The 17,335-nt window shown below is 43.5% G+C and overlaps 1 protein-coding gene across 3 annotated transcripts in view; it reads left to right on the forward strand.

The window, feature by feature from the left end:
* LOC125880381 (PH and SEC7 domain-containing protein 1-like) overlaps nt 1-17,335 on the forward strand; it is a 120,821-nt gene that overhangs the window by 58,051 nt on the left and 45,435 nt on the right. For all 3 annotated transcript variants that reach the window (XM_049562773.1, XM_049562774.1, XM_049562775.1), the window contains one exon: nt 1,014-1,103. In XM_049562773.1, the coding sequence (XP_049418730.1) occupies nt 1,014-1,103 (90 nt within the window). The remainder of the gene's footprint in view (nt 1-1,013; nt 1,104-17,335) is intronic.

Below are 17,335 nucleotides of genomic sequence, written 5' to 3' on the forward strand. Positions count from 1 at the left end.
ATCTGGGCCACTCTTCTCAGTGATAATGCAGCTCTGCGGATGAATGATTAATTAAAGTGGCAGTAGAGGTGACTGGATCAGGGATCAGCTCCTTTAGGGACGAGCCAATCAGGAAGAGTTTCAACAAATGTTTGCAGATATTCTGTTAGTTTGAACTTTGTGTGAGTGTTATCCTCCTCGTGATTGTCACAGTGAGAGAGGACTGATCATACAGGCCGTGACTTTGGAAATGTTTTGATTTAAATCCTAATGTCTCTGAGCCCAATATGATATCTTCAATTTGCATATTTTGCCTGATCTGAATCATCTTTATTGGCCATGTTTGTTCCACTTTCAAGAACAATTTATAAGAGGGTAGAAATACACATACAGTTTAAAACACAGGCCACAAAGCTGAACACATGCAGGTAAAAGCTAAACGCCAAACCACTGTACAAGTGTTTCTATAAATTGTAAGGAAGGACAAATAGTTCAAAGACAGAAATACTTAATAAGTAATGCAGTAGATTGATTTATATACATGTGTGGGGTTATGTGCAGTATATGCAGGTAATAATGTCAATATACAGTATTTATATTAGACTATTAGAAATGCAACACATTTTTCCGACATAAATGAACCAAAAGTTCTCTCATGATTAATGTTGTTTAAACCCAAGCAGCCGTCACAGTACATTGCCTAAAAAAAATCATCCTAAATTTACCATTTTGATTTAAATCTGGAGCTGCCTTTGTTTTTATTGGACCTCCAAATTATTTCTATTTGAATCTTTCCAGTCAGTGTTGTGATCACATGTTTAATATGTTAACTTGTCATAGAGTCTGTTTAAAAAGGAGAGACTTTGTAGTTCTCCTACACCTTCAACACATAGGAGAATTTTCTGTTCTGCACCCTCACTGCTAGATGCCACTAAATCATCCACACAGGACCTTTATGTAAAAGATCTGAGTACTTCTCCCACCACTGTGTGAACATATTTGTGTGACATAAAAGTACATTTCTCTTCTTGCAGAACATTGGTAAGAGGATGTCGTGTACGCAGTTCATTGGCAACCTGGAGGGACTGAACGACGGCCAAGATTTTCACAAGGATCTGCTTAAAGTAAGTCTAAAATAGCACACACACACACACACACACACACACACACACACACACACACATGCTGTCATGCACAGACACACATCCCAAATGAGAGCGAGCAGACTGTATGTGCCAGCATTGTATTGTCCCTCAGATCTGTGTGACTGAGCCTGGCTGTTTGGCCTGCGCTCACTGCCAGCTGGCATTCCTCTCATCTCCAGAGGCCTCCAATCAGAGGCCTGCCTAGACCTGCCACTTCCTGGTACACTCCAGCTACGGCACAGCCTGGAAGACTAATTGTTATATGATCTGGGGACGAGGAGACGCAGCCAGCCCTCGGGGTATCTGTGCGTGACTTCGGCAGCATTAGATTAAGCCATTATCTTAACCCAGTTGACTTCGGCTGCAATAGATTGTGAACCAGCAGACAGGGTTCAGACGGAGGCCTGGGGACACATGATGTGGCGAAATAACCCAATCAGTGCGGGCTGCCTGTCCATTGGTGCGCCTAATGATGATGCTGTTGATTAGTTTTGTCTGCAGAGTGGTCCGTCAACATGCCACAGGGCCCCTGAGTGCAACTCAACAAGTTGTAATGGGGTATTTATAATGCATGAGAGAGAGGGAGAGAGGCTGCGTCCGTCTGCTGAAATGAATTCTGAAATGAAAAGCTGTTATTAAGATAGTATCCATGCTGCAGCCATGTGACCGCGAGCTAAGCGAGGCAGAGAAACAGTCCCACAGATGTGCATTAGCTGTTTTATTAATGCTTGTATAGATCCAGGAACGGTCTTTTTAATCATGCCTTCCACTTTCCACAAGCTCTTTATTCTCTCTCCCTCTCAATGAGACTCCTTCTCACCCTGCAGCTACACTCTCTTTTCTCTCTTCTCTCTCCTTCGCTTGTTCTCTGATTCTCTAAATGTTCTGCCGGCCCACTCTCACTTGCTCCTTATCTTGGCTCTGTTAAGCTCTCGTGCAGTTTAATCTGCATCTCTAGACGGCCTCGCTGCCACCTTTATCTGCACTCGTTCACCTCCACCCAATTCTGCATCCCATCTCCTGACTTGTCGTCTCGGCTCTCTCCTAAAGCTCTCCGTCCTCTCATTTCCTTTCTTTTCCTCTCCTCTCCTCTCATTTGTCTTTTCAGTGGTCTTTTAAACAAGTGATTTACTAAATCAGGTTGCACCATTAAAACTTAAAGGCCAGTCTGTTAAAACAGAACTAAAATCCTTACATGTACATTTAGAGACTTACTTCTTGCTGTATTTTTCCTGTCCATAAAGAAGTCCCTTCCAGCCCAGCTGCATTGTACGAATTTTGAGAGTCCTTGTTCTGTACAAAATTCAACATTTGGCGTCAGCAGTCTGAGATGTTCAAATCAAGTGAATATATTGTGTGTATAGTGTTTTTAGCACTGATTCCCTCTTTGTGTTACTGTTAACAAGTAAACACTTTCTTGTGGAACACATAAAGCGAATTTTGTATTCGAAATGTGAACTTATCCCTTAAAGAATGTCCTAAACCAGTGGTTCCCAACTCGTCCAGCCATGGGGACCAGATTTCCTCTTGGTCAATAGGTCCACACAGTTTCATGAATTCAGTGTCATATGTGCACTTGGCCATGTTGTCGAGCTAGTTTGTTGTTTCTGTCAAGTAGCTGTCCCATAGTCACTCAGTCTACAGCAGGAAACAGCACTTTGAAATAATTCACTTTACTTCAAAATAGAGTGCACGTTTTGCTAACGTGCGGCCCTTTCAGAATGGACCCGTGGCCCACTTTTGGACCATGACCCACCCGTTGGGAACCACCGCCCTAAACCAGTGTTTATCAGGCCAAGGAGACTTTAACTGAGTTGCAGTTGAGATAATTCTCTGAATATTTTCAGGTCTTCCCTTGTTTGCACTTGCAGGTAGCTGCAGCAGCAGTTGTAGCATGGCTAGGTGGGTTAGCCTCACCCTCTGCACTTTTGTTGGTGGTTTCTGAGGTGGGTGGTATGTCTCTTGTCCGAAAAGTTAAAAACGATCCACTGTGGCTCACAATATGTCCATAGACTTGGAACAATAATACGACTAACTACCAATATGTTTTATAAGTACTTAAATGTTAGCTTACTTGTTCACCTCATCATTATGGATAAGTGCTGCACAATGATTTTAGCTAGCTCACATGATTACACAAGAATTCATGGGTAACAGTTAGCCTATCATTATTGTTGTCTACTGTAAATTAAATCCATCCAGCTTTGTTACTGACTCCGCTGGCGGCTCAAAGGCAGAACAACAATTTCCCCCGTTCTGTGTTCGAACCTTTTAAAGAGGACGACGAAGCAGAATAACGACGCAGCATTCCTGCCTTGAATAGGCAGTGTGAAAAAGCTATATACCTCTTATACAAAAGTATTCTCATAGAACAGTTCAGATGATATCCTACAGAAATGCACGCTCAATAGTTTGTATGATATCCTACGAATGTGTGCCCCATGAATGATGTTACGACCTTAATTTACACTTGCATAACTGATGTGAAGTTACTGAGGTTAGGTTTAGGAAAAGAGATATGTTGAGGACGTTCCTTAAAATGACTCAAAGTTCACACAAGGTTCACACGGATCTGAGCATCCAACTCCAGGAAAGGTCTCGGGTAAAAATCCACCACTCGTCCTGCCTCCTCCTTGTTTACTGCTGTCAGTGCGTTGGTCACGTGATCATAGCCTTTCAAAATAGGTGGTATATCTTCGAATTTAGGTGCATTGCTTTTTGTAGGAAAACACACAAACATTGTGAGGACAGTCTACTTTAAAGGGAACTCTGGCAGTTTTATACATTGAAGTGTCTCTCCAGGTGTTGGCGAGCTGCCTCATGTAATGTCACTTGAGTCATTTTCAGTTGGGTCTGAAGGTTTGAAAAGGAAAAAGTCTAAAGGTGTGGAGTCAGAAAGAAATGATTGTACCAGACCTTTGTAGCTCACTGCTCATCTCTGCTGCAGGTCAAAGGCTCCAGGATACATTAACCTCTGCTAGCATATCGAACTATGTCTCCAACCAAAGGTTTGGTGTTTACGTAGGCACCAGGGGTAATGTGGGTAATGTAGGCACCCGGTTTTGACAATGAAGACGTATGTGTGGATTACAAAAACAACTAACCTCTACTGAAGAACTAGTTTTTGCAATGCAACTTATAACTTTGTGAAGCCTGGACGTTCTCCCTTTCCAGTTTTTTCCTCTTCTCTCTTTTCTCTGTTATCTCTCCATCATTCTCTGCTACATAATAAATGCTATTCCTCCTCTTCTCCATCCTTGTATCACCTCATTTCCTCCACTCATTCTCTTTGTTTTCCCATTTCCCCTTTCGTGTCTGGTATCTGTGTTTGTATGTGCTGTAAATGCATTAGCAATGAGCCCAAGAAATCCCTCCTGCTGTCTCATTTACTCCCTGGTGCTCATTCTGCACAACACCAACACCACCAACAACAACAACACACATGCACTGGATATCTCACACATTGTCTCAGACTCAGCACTTGTTTCCTCTGTCACCATGTTTGCAACAGCATCACAGCGACCATTGTGCTCTCATCACATCTTTGCTTCATGTCTCCACCATCCTTCTGTCCCTCTTTTCTTTCCTTGTCTCTCAGTTTTAAGTGGTTTATTTTCATCCACGCACTGCAGATGATAATAATAATTCTTTTCAGACATTTTCCAAACACCCTGCACCGTTTACTTACTAGATAGCTACAACTTATTCATTTATTCCTTCTAGATCTTAGATCTGTCTTTACATATGTATCTTGTCGCTCCAGACTGAAAAGTTTCCCCAATTATTCAGTGGATTGCTGTGAGGTTTGTACAGACAAGGATGAACCCAAATGACTTTGCTGATCCTCTGACTTTTCCTCTGGCGCCACGAGCAGGTTGACCTTGATGCTTTTGAGGGAAATATCTCATCAATACCTGGATGGATATTCATGATGTAATCACAGTGCAGAGAGGATGAACTCCAGACTTTTCTCTGTAGCATTCATAACGTAGCATGGGGCCGGCTCAGACCAGGGTCCGACACCAACCCAGCTGTGCTCCATTGTTTCAGATTTCCTTCATCTTCAGGCTGGTTCTGAGGATGTGGAGCTAAATGTCGTGCATTAATGACACTCGTTACCTGGAGAGGTTGGAAACAGATCTACGTTTCTTCCCTGTTCCAAAATCAAACCCTGAAAAGTGTAGGGTTAGCTAACGTTAGCTAGCTACTGAAGATATAGCCTACTGAACGTATACACATGCTGCTTTTGCTTTGTAATGATTCTAACAGTGAAACAAAGAGCGACCCTGCTGTACAGGAACCAGTGAAGGGAAGCAGGGAGACCAGCTGTGTGTCATCACAGTGTGTGTCATCACAGTGTGTGTCATCACAGTGTGTGTCATCACAGTGTGTGCAGATGAATGTTGGTGGTTCACTTAACACTGTGATCTGTAGCCTGTAGTTAGGCTTTAGCTTCTAACTGTAGCACTTTTTAGACAGGAGTTGTGCAAATTAGCAGGAAAGCCCAATCAGTCTTTTTTCAGCATTGGCAGTATAAAAACAAAATCGGGGAGTGCAGCAAAATGCTGCCTACCTACTTTTGTTTATACAGAATGTGCCTTTTTCGGGGCAATGGGGGGCGTGAGCAAGTAACAAAACGTGTAGCTCAGCGTGTGACGTAAACAGTGACGTGGGAGGGAAGCCGCGGCTGGTCAGTCCTTCTATGATTCTCTCGTAAGTCGGCCCGTCCTTCACCGTCCCCGTCATCTGACAGTTAATGGCCTCTTCGTTTGCGAGGACAAGGAGGGCGCGCAATTCCTTGTCTCCCCAGTTGCTCATCTTTACAGTGTCTGTCAGGTTTGTGTTTCCCTCTTGCTACTAGCTGCTCGCTAATTCCTGCTATCAGCTGTTTCCTGTTTATCCACCGCCAGTGGCTCGCACGTGCAGCGTCATCAACAGCTCCTCCCACAAGTCATCAACAGCTCCTCCCACAAGTCATCAACAGCCCCTCCCACAAGTCATCAACAGCTCCTCCCACAAGTCATCAACAGCTCCTCCCACAAGTCATCAACAGCTCCTCCCGTTGCAGAAGGCCGCCTTGTTCTTTTTAAACTTAAAAGGGTTCCACCAATATGTCTACCCTACGAGGCGGAAAATTGGGCACCTCGGATCAACTCGCCAATCCGGCTCTGTGTGTCTAAACGCTTGCAGCTTGCCGGCAAAACGGCCCAACATTCGCTGAAAATCTGGCAGTGTAAAAGGGGCTTATTTTGTCACATTTTGGCAAATGAATTACGCTCAAAGTAAAGTGTAGGCAGGTGGAAAGAAAGTCAGTGACCATTACTATACAAAAAGAACATTTACAGTAAGTGGATAGTGAAAGGCAGCCAGATGGCACTGGGGGAGGGCGACTAAGCGAGAACAGAAAGAAACGGAAATGATTTCAGAGCTGCTGGATTATTGACATGATAATATCATATGAATATTATTAACATGATATCAATATTTAATTGTCAGCACCGGTATATTGCGACACCTGTGGCCCTTTATAAAGTAACACAGGAGCAGAGTTATACACATTTAATGGTGCATGTCAGGCAGTCACTGAGGTCTGCGTTTATTCAGAGTTGGATCAAAGTCACAGCTCTGCATTAACGTGCGCTTCATCCATCATAACGCACAGTGCAATGTGATTATTTAAGACTGCGCCATATGTGGAAGCTTTGCTCTGAGGGACAGGAGACACTGCTGAGCCCTGTAGCTAAAACAGAAATCAGCTGCCTGGTGGACTGGAAAATAACGAGAGGGGCTTTGCATCCCCACGACACCTCCTGCCACCTCTCTCCCTCAGGTACACTGCCCTCCCTCTCTCATCAGCACTAACTTCCTTTCTTATTTTATGTCCTCTCTTTCCTTGTGTTTTTTTTTTTTAATGCTTTTTTCCTCAAAAACTCATCATCTCAATTGCCACTAATTCTCCCCCTCTCTCAATTATTCCCTCTCTTTCTCACCAGTTCAGCTTCTTGGTGATTAAACCTGGTGATATGTTTCCCATTACCACCACAATAGAGGAGGGAAATGAAGCAATCTCCTGAACTGAGTGTGTCAAGCTTTGGCTTCAAAACCCTCTCTTACACTTGATGTAACACCCAGAAAGACTTGGTGTTTTAAGACTCTTTTATTGCATTTTTACCTTTATGATGACAGAAAAATTACACAGATAATTAAAGAGGAGATGAGCAGTGTAAAGGAGATGACAGTCAACATGGCTCAGTCTGCATAAAGCCCATGGTCTCAACAGAGAGTGGCGCTGTGAGTTTTGGTTTCAATCCAATTTATCACAAACTTTAAACAAATTTCCAGAAACATGGCAGAAAAATCTAGAAATTAATGTGTGTTTCCATCTAATACACTCATATATGTGAATATTTGGAGCTGGTGCAGTAGATAAACAGTTGGTGGTGCTAAGAGTCCAGTCAGGTGCAAATAAACCACTGTAGAAGAAGATGAGATGAGATACTGTTTTTAAAAGAGCTCCAGTCAAACCTCAGATGAACAAAAATGATGTGGGTAACATGATGGAAATATGACATTGGTTCTTTTTGTCATGTGAGGAAGGTCAGAGTCTCCTCATTGCTTCACACACAGGCCAGTCAACCCCCCCGGGGTCTAGACGCTGGTGGTGGTAGAGGTGGTGAAGGTGAGATTAGAGGAAGATGGAGAAGTGCCGATGATCTGGATGAGTAGAGCAGTGAGTCTTTGACAGCTTGTCCTGGACTCTGGATACGATGGCTGGAAGTGACCGGGGTGGAGGAGGGTGCCAAGATTCTGCCTAACATGACGCTGACAGCAGCAGAAGACAGAGCAGATTTAAAATTTTGCAGTGGCATCCTGATTGGCTGAGAGATCATGGCAAAGTGTGATTGGATAACTAGAGGAGAGAACACCCATAGTTAGCTGATTACAAGGAGTAGTGAGAGTGGGGTGGAGAGAAATGTGAAAGGGTGAGCACGAGAAAGGTCTTCCTGATTGAACTTACGCTCAGCTTCATTTGTTTGACGACATTTCCACCTCCAGCTGTGTTTGTGGCACTGAACCTGAACCAGTGTTGATCACTGAGTCATGCCTGCTTTTCCAGCGGCTGTTGTGCACCAAACATTGATAATTTAAGCCAAAACATGATATTTGACAAACTGAGAAACATGTACAGTTAGGTTGACGCTGGCTCACAGAACACATGATGTTGGGGGTCACATTTGAACACGCAAGATCTCGGCAGCTGTTTCAAGACTTTATTGTAGACATGGTCGCTGGACAGTTCGAAAGTGGTAGTTTTTTAAATTAAGGAGATATTAAAGAAAATGTTACAGCTCTGCATGTTTGTTTGGTGGGAAAAAGAGAGTCACAGTCCTGAAGGGTGGAGTTTTATAATCTTGGGTGGAGTGGTCTTGTCAGGAGTGACAGTCTGATGCAGGTGGAGATGTGTGATTTAACACAAACCATAACCAGGTGTCTTTGTGTCTGAATCTAACCACATGTTCACTACAGCCTTGTTGAAATGTAAAGTTTGGTGTTTCCACTACAAAGAAATGTACTAATGTAACATATCCAAGGTTTCGGGGACGTACAGTATAATGCCGACATTTTGCCTGGCGATTGGTTTATCGTTAAATGATACTTGTATTATTTAAACGTTCCTCTTTATTTCCAGTGTTTCTGCTCAAGTTCTTTATGCAGTAATTGAAACTGCATAAAACAGTTGTCACAGCTAACACAGTGGCTTCATTTGACTCCCCTTAAATTCAGCACAACAGTTGCACAATGGACGTTGAGTTGATTTCAGGCTGAAATTTTGCGGTTTGGGGCAGCGGGAAAAAGTTGTGAGCACAACACCGACATGGAACCATGTTTTAAGCTGATGTGCGTTATATTAGCATTCACCTGGAGTCATGCTTGTGTAATGTTTGCTGCATAGACAGTTGTGTGTCGCGCATATTTAGAGCTTTTCCACTTAAAGCAGCTGCCTGCTGGGGATTAAAACGCTCTGAGAGCAGACGGATTGAGCCAAAAGTGTAAACTTGAAACCAAAACAATGAGCTGAAAGACGCTAACACACTTTAGAGTTGTGGGGAGCTGCAGATTCATGTGATAACTGTCACAAATGCATTTGAATAGCATTATAAAGGTAAAGTGGAGAGGCGTCCACGTCTGTCTCGCCTGAAGTTATTTTGTCTTTATTGTGTTTTTGCCCAAAGCAAAGCAGCAATAATTCATTTATTAGTTTCCTGCCAGATGTTCTGAACCTGATAGAGAGCTGATTGCAGCAGTTTTATAGTCATTTAAATGACTAAGTGAAAATGACAGTGTGATTAAACTGAGGTCGTACAGTGGATGTGTTTATGCAGCACATCCAGTGAGTGAACATGCAGCACATCCAGTGAGTGAACATACAGTGAGTGAACATACAGCACATACAGTGAGTGAACATACAGTGAGTGAACATACAGCACATACAGTGAGTGAACATACAGCACATCCAGTGAGTGAACATGCAGCACATACAGTGAGTGAACATACAGTGAGTGAACATACAGCACATACAGTGAGTGAACATACAGTGAGTGAACATACAGCACATACAGTGAGTGAACATACAGCACATACAGTGAGTGAACATGCAGCACATACAGTGAGTGAACATGCAGTGAAATGAACCTTTAGCACAACGCATGACAGCACATACAGTGAGTAGTGCATACAGTGAGTGAACATGCAGCACATACAGTGAGTGAACATACAGTGAGTGAACATACAGCACATACAGTGAGTGAACATGCAGCACATACAGTGAGTGAACATGCAGCACATACAGTGAGTGAACATGCAGCACATACAGTGAGTGAACATACAGCACATACAGTGAGTGAACATGCAGCACATACAGTGAGTGAACATACAGCACATACAGTGAGTGAACATACAGCACATACAGTGAGTGAACATACAGTGAGTGAACATGCAACACATCCAGTGAGTGAACATACAGTGAGTGAACACAGAGCACATCCAGTGAGTGAACATACAGCACATCCAGTGAGTGAACATGCAGCACATCCAGTGAGTGAACATGCAGCACATACAGTGAGTGAACATGCAGCACATCCAGTGAGTGAACATGCAGCACATACAGTGAGTGAACATGCAGCACATCCAGTGAGTGAACATGCAGCACATACAGTGAGTGAACATACAGCACATACAGTGAGTGAACATGCAGCACATCCAGTGAGTGAACATACAGCACATACAGTGAGTGAACATACAGCACATACAGTGAGTGAACATGCAGCACATACAGTGAGTGAACATACAGCACATCCAGTGAGTGAACATGCAGCACATACAGTGAGTGAACATACAGCACATCCAGTGAGTGAACATGCAACACATCCAGTGAGTGAACATACAGCACATACAGTGAGTGAACATGCAGCACATCCAGTGAGTGAACATACAGTGAGTGAACACAGAGCACATCCAGTGAGTGAACATACAGCACATACAGTGAGTGAACACAGAGCACATCCAGTGAGTGAACATACAGCACATCCAGTGAGTGAACATACAGCACATACAGTGAGTGAACATACAGCACATCCAGTGAGTGAACATACAGCACATACAGTGAGTGAACATGCAGCACATCCAGTGAGTGAACATGCAGCACATACAGTGAGTGAACATGCAGCACATACAGTGAGTGAACATACAGCACATACAGTGAGTGAACATACAGCACATACAGTGAGTGAACATGCAGCACATACAGTGAGTGAACATGCAGCACATCCAGTGAGTGAACATGCAGCACATACAGTGAGTGAACATGCAGCACATCCAGTGAGTGAACATACAGCACATACAGTGAGTGAACATACAGCACATACAGTGAGTGAACATGCAGCACATACAGTGAGTGAACATGCAGCACATCCAGTGAGTGAACATACAGCACATACAGTGAGTGAACATGCAGCACATCCAGTGAGTGAACATACAGCACATACAGAGAGTGAACATGCAGCACATACAGTGAGTGAACATGCAGCACATCCAGTGAGTGAACATACAGCACATGCAGTGAGTGAACATACAGCACATACAGAGAGTGAACATGCAGCACATACAGTGAGTGAACATGCAGCACATCCAGTGAGTGAACATACAGCACATCCAGTGAGTGAACATACAGCACATACAGTGAGTGAACATACAGCACATCCAGTGAGTGAACATACAGCACATCCAGTGAGTGAACATACAGCACATCCAGTGAGTGAACATACAGCACATACAGTGAGTGAACATACAGCACATACAGTGAGTGAACATACAGCACATCCAGTGAGTGAACATACAGCACATCCAGTGAGTGAACATACAGCACATACAGTGAGTGAACATACAGCACATCCAGTGAGTGAACATACAGCACATCCAGTGAGTGAACATACAGCACATCCAGTGAGTGAACATACAGCACATACAGTGAGTGAACATGCAGCACATACAGTGAGTGAACATGCAGTGAGTGAACATACAGCACATCCAGTGAGTGAACATACAGCACATCCAGTGAGTGAACATACAGCACATACAGTGAGTGAACATACAGCACATACAGTGAGTGAACATACAGCACATACAGTGAGTGAACATGCAGCACATCCAGTGAGTGAACATACAGCACATCCAGTGAGTGAACATACAGCACATACAGTGAGTGAACATGCAGCACATCCAGTGAGTGAACATGCAGCACATCCAGTGAGTGAACATACAGCACATACAGTGAGTGAACATGCAGCACATACAGTGAGTGAACATACAGCACATACAGAGAGTGTTCCAGGTTTCATAACGAGGCAATAAACTATGTTAATGCACTCCAGAGGATATTTCCTCCGCAGTTACACACACCAGATGATCACTCAACAGAGATGTGACAGGCTGCTCACACAGGCCAGTCAACATCATCATTATCATCATCATCATCATTCTCAATCATAAACCTGTTATATGCACAGTAGATACTCCTGTATGTTCATATTTTTATTGTTATTTTTTCTGTTCTATCATCATTTGCTTTAATTTCTATTTTCTTCATGCACCAAAACACCAAAGCAAATTCCTTGTGTGTGATAATCTACTTGGATTCAGATAAATATTTTGAGATTATCAGAGGCCCAGTGTAACTCTGGTTTATTACAACTTGGGTCTTATTCTCTAATGACATTATACAAACCAAGTTAATTATAAAAGAGGAAGTCAGACAGGGAGAGAAAAGTCTGGTTAGACAAACCTCCAGGTTACCCAGACATATTTGGAAGAGAAAACAAAGGTGAATGGTGAAATTATTACCCAATGTTTCAGTTTCAAACATCCATCACAGCTTCTTTTTCCACTCTGAATTACTGTGCAGTAATTATTAACAACCTCTCCTGTTTGTGCACTTTTAATTTTACCTCCCAAAAAAGTGGTTTGGACAATCTGATAAACTGACAAGGTGTCACAGCTCGTCATGTCTCTTGTACTGTTTATCAATCATTATGGTTTATTGACTTTCATAGCCGTTTAGTTTGGGTAGTACAGATTTAAGGGATGTGAAGCGTTTGATGACACCACAAGAAATGACATCTTAACAAGCAAAAATACTGATGCAGGCACTGGATGAAGTCGGAGGCAACGCTAATGCAGCTCCTCAAAGTTAAAGCTCTGCATACTGTGCACGCTTCCTTTTTACTCTTAGGACTTTCCAGTTTGAAATTTTAATGAATAAGATTAATAATACACTTGTTCATTATTTTCTTATCTTCAGACAAAAAAATGTAGGAGATGTTTCTTTTACCTGCTTGACAGATAAAAGACAGGTACCGGTTGATGGTGCTGCACTCCTGCTTCCTGATTTCGATTGCCTCTTTTATCCAGTGTTTGAATTTATTGGTCTCTGATGTCTGATAAAAGAGGCAATTGAAATCAGGAAGCGGGCGAGCAGCACCACTAACCGGTACGAGGGGGGCGTACACCGTCTCGCACACCTGGGATTCCCTCCTCCAGAGACCATCCAATGACCGGCCCGACAGACTCTGACAGGTCTGTTGGGCCGGCCAGGTGATAAACACTTCTGAGGAAGACTGGAGTCACAGTCGAAACTGTCAAGCAGGTGAAAGAAACATCTCCTACACTGTTTGTCTGAAGATAAGAAAATACTGAACAATTCTAAAAAGACAAAATGAACTAATCAATTTAGTAATACACTGTTTACCAGAAATCAATTCTTCTTCACTGCTCTAAAACAGTACACAACAAGCTACTGTTTTAGAGCAGTGAAGAAGAATTGATTTCCAGGAAAACTGCCATTTGACCCAGGTGTAAATCTGCTTTACGGCCTGTACACATGCCGCGTCATTAACCGCCTGGAAAACACAATGTCGAACACTGGGCGCTAACTTTTATGCTTTTTTTGAGCCAGCTTTCAAGAGCGTGGCAGCAGGTTGTTTCTGAGGTTGCTAAGCAAGCTTAACAAGCACCGTATCATAGCCTACACCTGAAATCCTGAGAGGAGAGCTGATCTTCTTCCAGGAGCTGTTTCTAAGTGTGTAGGCCTATCATCGTAAATGTGACGCTCTGTGTAGCTCTGCACCAACATGATCAATTTCTCTGTGTTTATCAGACTGATATTTACAGAAGGGAAAGATATCTGAGGTTGTGATTGGTTGTTCCTCATCACATGACATGTGGTGCGTGCTGCTGCGTTCAAAAAGTTTAACTGGGTTTGTCTTAGGGTGCAGCTGTTGCACGTTTAATATTATTTTGGGGTCTTTATTGCCTTCATCAGACAGGACAGCTGAAGACGGAGGAGGAAGAGAGGGGACAAGATGCAGCAAAGGATCGTGGGTCAGAATCAAACCTGAGCTGCTGCTGCTGCTGCTGCACCGTTATCTGTTTGTTTAACCGCTACAAAACAACGATTCAGTGTTTTATGGTTCATTTTATGCCAAACTCTTTCTTGGCTCTGAGCAGTTGCCAGGCAACCATCAGAAATGGCTGCTCAGAGCCGGGAACAGTCCGGCATAACGAGGCATAACACGGTGGATTAAACAAACAGGATATAACATGCTAATTAGAAAACTTTGGAGGTGTTGGTGCGTAGCATGTAGGCTGTTACCTTTGGACAGAGCCAGGCTAGCGGTTCCCCTTTGTTTCCAGTCTTTGTGCTAAACTAAGCTAAGCTAAGCTAAGCTAAGCTAAGCTAAGCATCCACTGGCTGTGGCTTCATATTGAACCAACAGATAAGAGAGTGGTGTCAGGCTCCTCATCCAGAGCTCCACCAGGAAGAAAATAAGTGTGTTTATTTTTGAAGAAACTGAATTATTTATTCAGGAATTTGACTGAAACCCCTAAAAATGAGCCAGAGCTTTTTTGTGAGTGTAAGTGTGTGAAGCAGAAGACATATTGTGCTGTGATTCGTCCAGTTGTTGTTTATTTATTCACTTACTCATTTCTGTCAAAGACTGTCAGCTGTTTTTGCAGCACTGCAGTATTTGGACTCAATGTGTCCATAAGTGGTGAGTGGCTCACTGTTGGGCAGCAGCCACTAAAAGAAATTATTAAGACTTATGGTCCCAAAGCTGCTAAGCCTTCATAACCACTTCACGCTCCTTTACAGCAGCCTGCATGGGAGACATAGCTGCCTTGGAGCTGCTGCAGCTCCCTGCACAGTGTGAGGCTCTGGCTGCGGCCCAAGCTGGTGCTTTGGAGGAAACTTTCCTCCTTTATTGTGAGTCTCAGAGATGCATAGGTTTGAACTCCTTCGCACTCCCTCCCTCTCTTCAGCACTGCTCAGGGCTTAAAGCTTGAAGTGGGAGCTAATGATGCACTGAAGTAGGTTACCAGCTGCATTAAACCAGGAGAACAAATTCTGCTGAAATGAAAATGTTGCACAGCTCAATCAAGACGCCTGAACAGCGCCCTTCACACAGTAATTAGGCGCAGTGATGTTATCGATTGCGTGGCAGCATCGATGGCGAGGGAAAAGACGGATGACTTATTTGTTTTTGTAAATGAAGGAGAAGAAATCATTTGTGAACGTGTTGCTGCTGTCGATCTGGCAGCAGCCACGGATGTGTCTGAAATGTGCGCAGGAGCGTCGGTGCCAGAGCTCGATGGCCTCGCCAGCCTGGGCAGAGACAAGCAGGTGATGTCTGAGGAGGGACAGGAACCAAAGACAGATGCTACTGTTTCTCAGATTGTTACTGATTTCCATATTCACTGTGCACACAGAGCAAATATCACTTAAATACACAACAATACAGGCGTTGGTGTCATGATATATCTTCTTCCTCTGTGCCAGAGAGCTCCATTTTTGTCCAAAAACACATCAGTGAGCCACACTGTCACACTGGGTGACATGTTCCTTCATTACCATGAACACACACACTGTAGTTTATTTTGACTCAGTCCCACACACACCGTCTTGCTGTCACAGATACTAGAGCACCAAATGTGGATTAATCCGCTGCTGAAAATAGTCCCCATCAAATGCACTGTTTCCTTTTGTTTGTTTGATAAAAACTACAGTGCCTAGTTTTTTAAGAGAACAGTTTGAGCTATTTTTCAGAAATAAAAGTTTATACACTCCTCTTATGCCCATGGGGGCGATGGTGTGTCCTCCTCAAGCTGGAGTCCTCTACCAGCGGCCTGGGAGTTTGAGGGATATATATATATGTTATATATTTATATTTATATTTATATATGTATACTGTATCAGGTGCAGTACTATTTTGAATTTTTTGAAAAACACTTCAAATGGATCTCTTCCTAGAAGCTGCAGTGTGAGGCTGCCTGAAGGCTGTGGGGAGAAGGACTCGCCTCCCAGTCTGGTTTGGTCTTGTGACACATTTGCATGACGTTGTCGTACATGACATGTTTGAAGTGTTTCCACAGATATACCCAACTTAGGCTGAACAATGATGTCATACAGTTAAACACAAATCGTTGTCCACTGATATTGACTAGCATGCCATAGCTGACAGACAGACACTAGTGTGATGTCAACACTTTGAGGGTAAAACTGGCACTCCAGAGTTTTTGTTTGGTGCTTGTGAGCAGTATCACAAATAGACTATTTTGACTGTTTGAGACACAGAGTGTACCAAACACAGGTCGCATACCAAACTGAACATCCTGTACCAAACAGCTCAGGGCTGTTACTCTGCTATCTGAAACACAAACGCCTCATGGCTGCAGCAAAACGTGGCCTCAGATACAAATCTCACACATTTTACTATAAAAACAAAAAGCAAAGACACGTAGTGCAGTTTAAAGGGAAGGGGCAGAGAGAGACGTAGTGAAAGAGGAAGACAGCATGTGAAGAAGAGACAGCTGCTGAGGTCAGCAGAGACGTGTGGCTGTGGATACTCTCCCCTTCTCCCCGAGCTGTCTGCACTCCTCATGAGGGACAGCAGGAGAGATTGAGACAGGATGTGAAATATTGAGAGGGATGGAGAGACTGACAGCAGCAGGGAAACTGATCGAGGGCAGAAGGAAACACACGGACTGATTCATTTGGCTTTTTTACTATTGTTTGAGTTGGCTTCTGGTAAACAGCAGTTGTTTGTTGTGCAGTCAGCTGCAGCTTTGTCGGAGTAATCCAGGTTAAGTGCTTTGCTCGGAGGCACCTTGATGGTTTTCTTGGGACTGAAGCCACAAGCTGCTGCTGCTGCCCACAGAGCGTAAGGGAGGAAGAGGACAGACAGACACTGACAGAAACTAACACTGAAGTTTTTACCTCCTCCTGTAACAGACTGTCATCTTGATGCCCCTTGTTTTGGGTTTCAGAGTCAGACATTTGCTTCACGTCCCCCCAGGCTCACTGATGTTCCTTTCTCTTCCCTCCCCTTAGAGTCACAGCTCGCCAATGTGTCCATCCTGATGCTGCATGTCAAAAAACTGACACTGGTCATGAGGGAGGAACTCCTTTTTTTCTTATTCTGTCACAGCACCCATTAAAGTTTTATTATAACGTTTTAAATTTAGCAGAGGACATAAAATACAGACCAGGAGCTGGAGGAGCTGCAGCATGAGGCTGTCGATTGGATCCAAACATTCACAGGTGCAGTTCATTACAGAAAGGTTTAGGCGCATTAAGTCTTAAAACAACGACAACAGAA

Source organism: Epinephelus fuscoguttatus, linkage group LG20, assembly GCF_011397635.1.
Source record: "Epinephelus fuscoguttatus linkage group LG20, E.fuscoguttatus.final_Chr_v1".
Classification (NCBI taxonomy): domain Eukaryota; kingdom Metazoa; phylum Chordata; class Actinopteri; order Perciformes; family Serranidae; genus Epinephelus; species Epinephelus fuscoguttatus.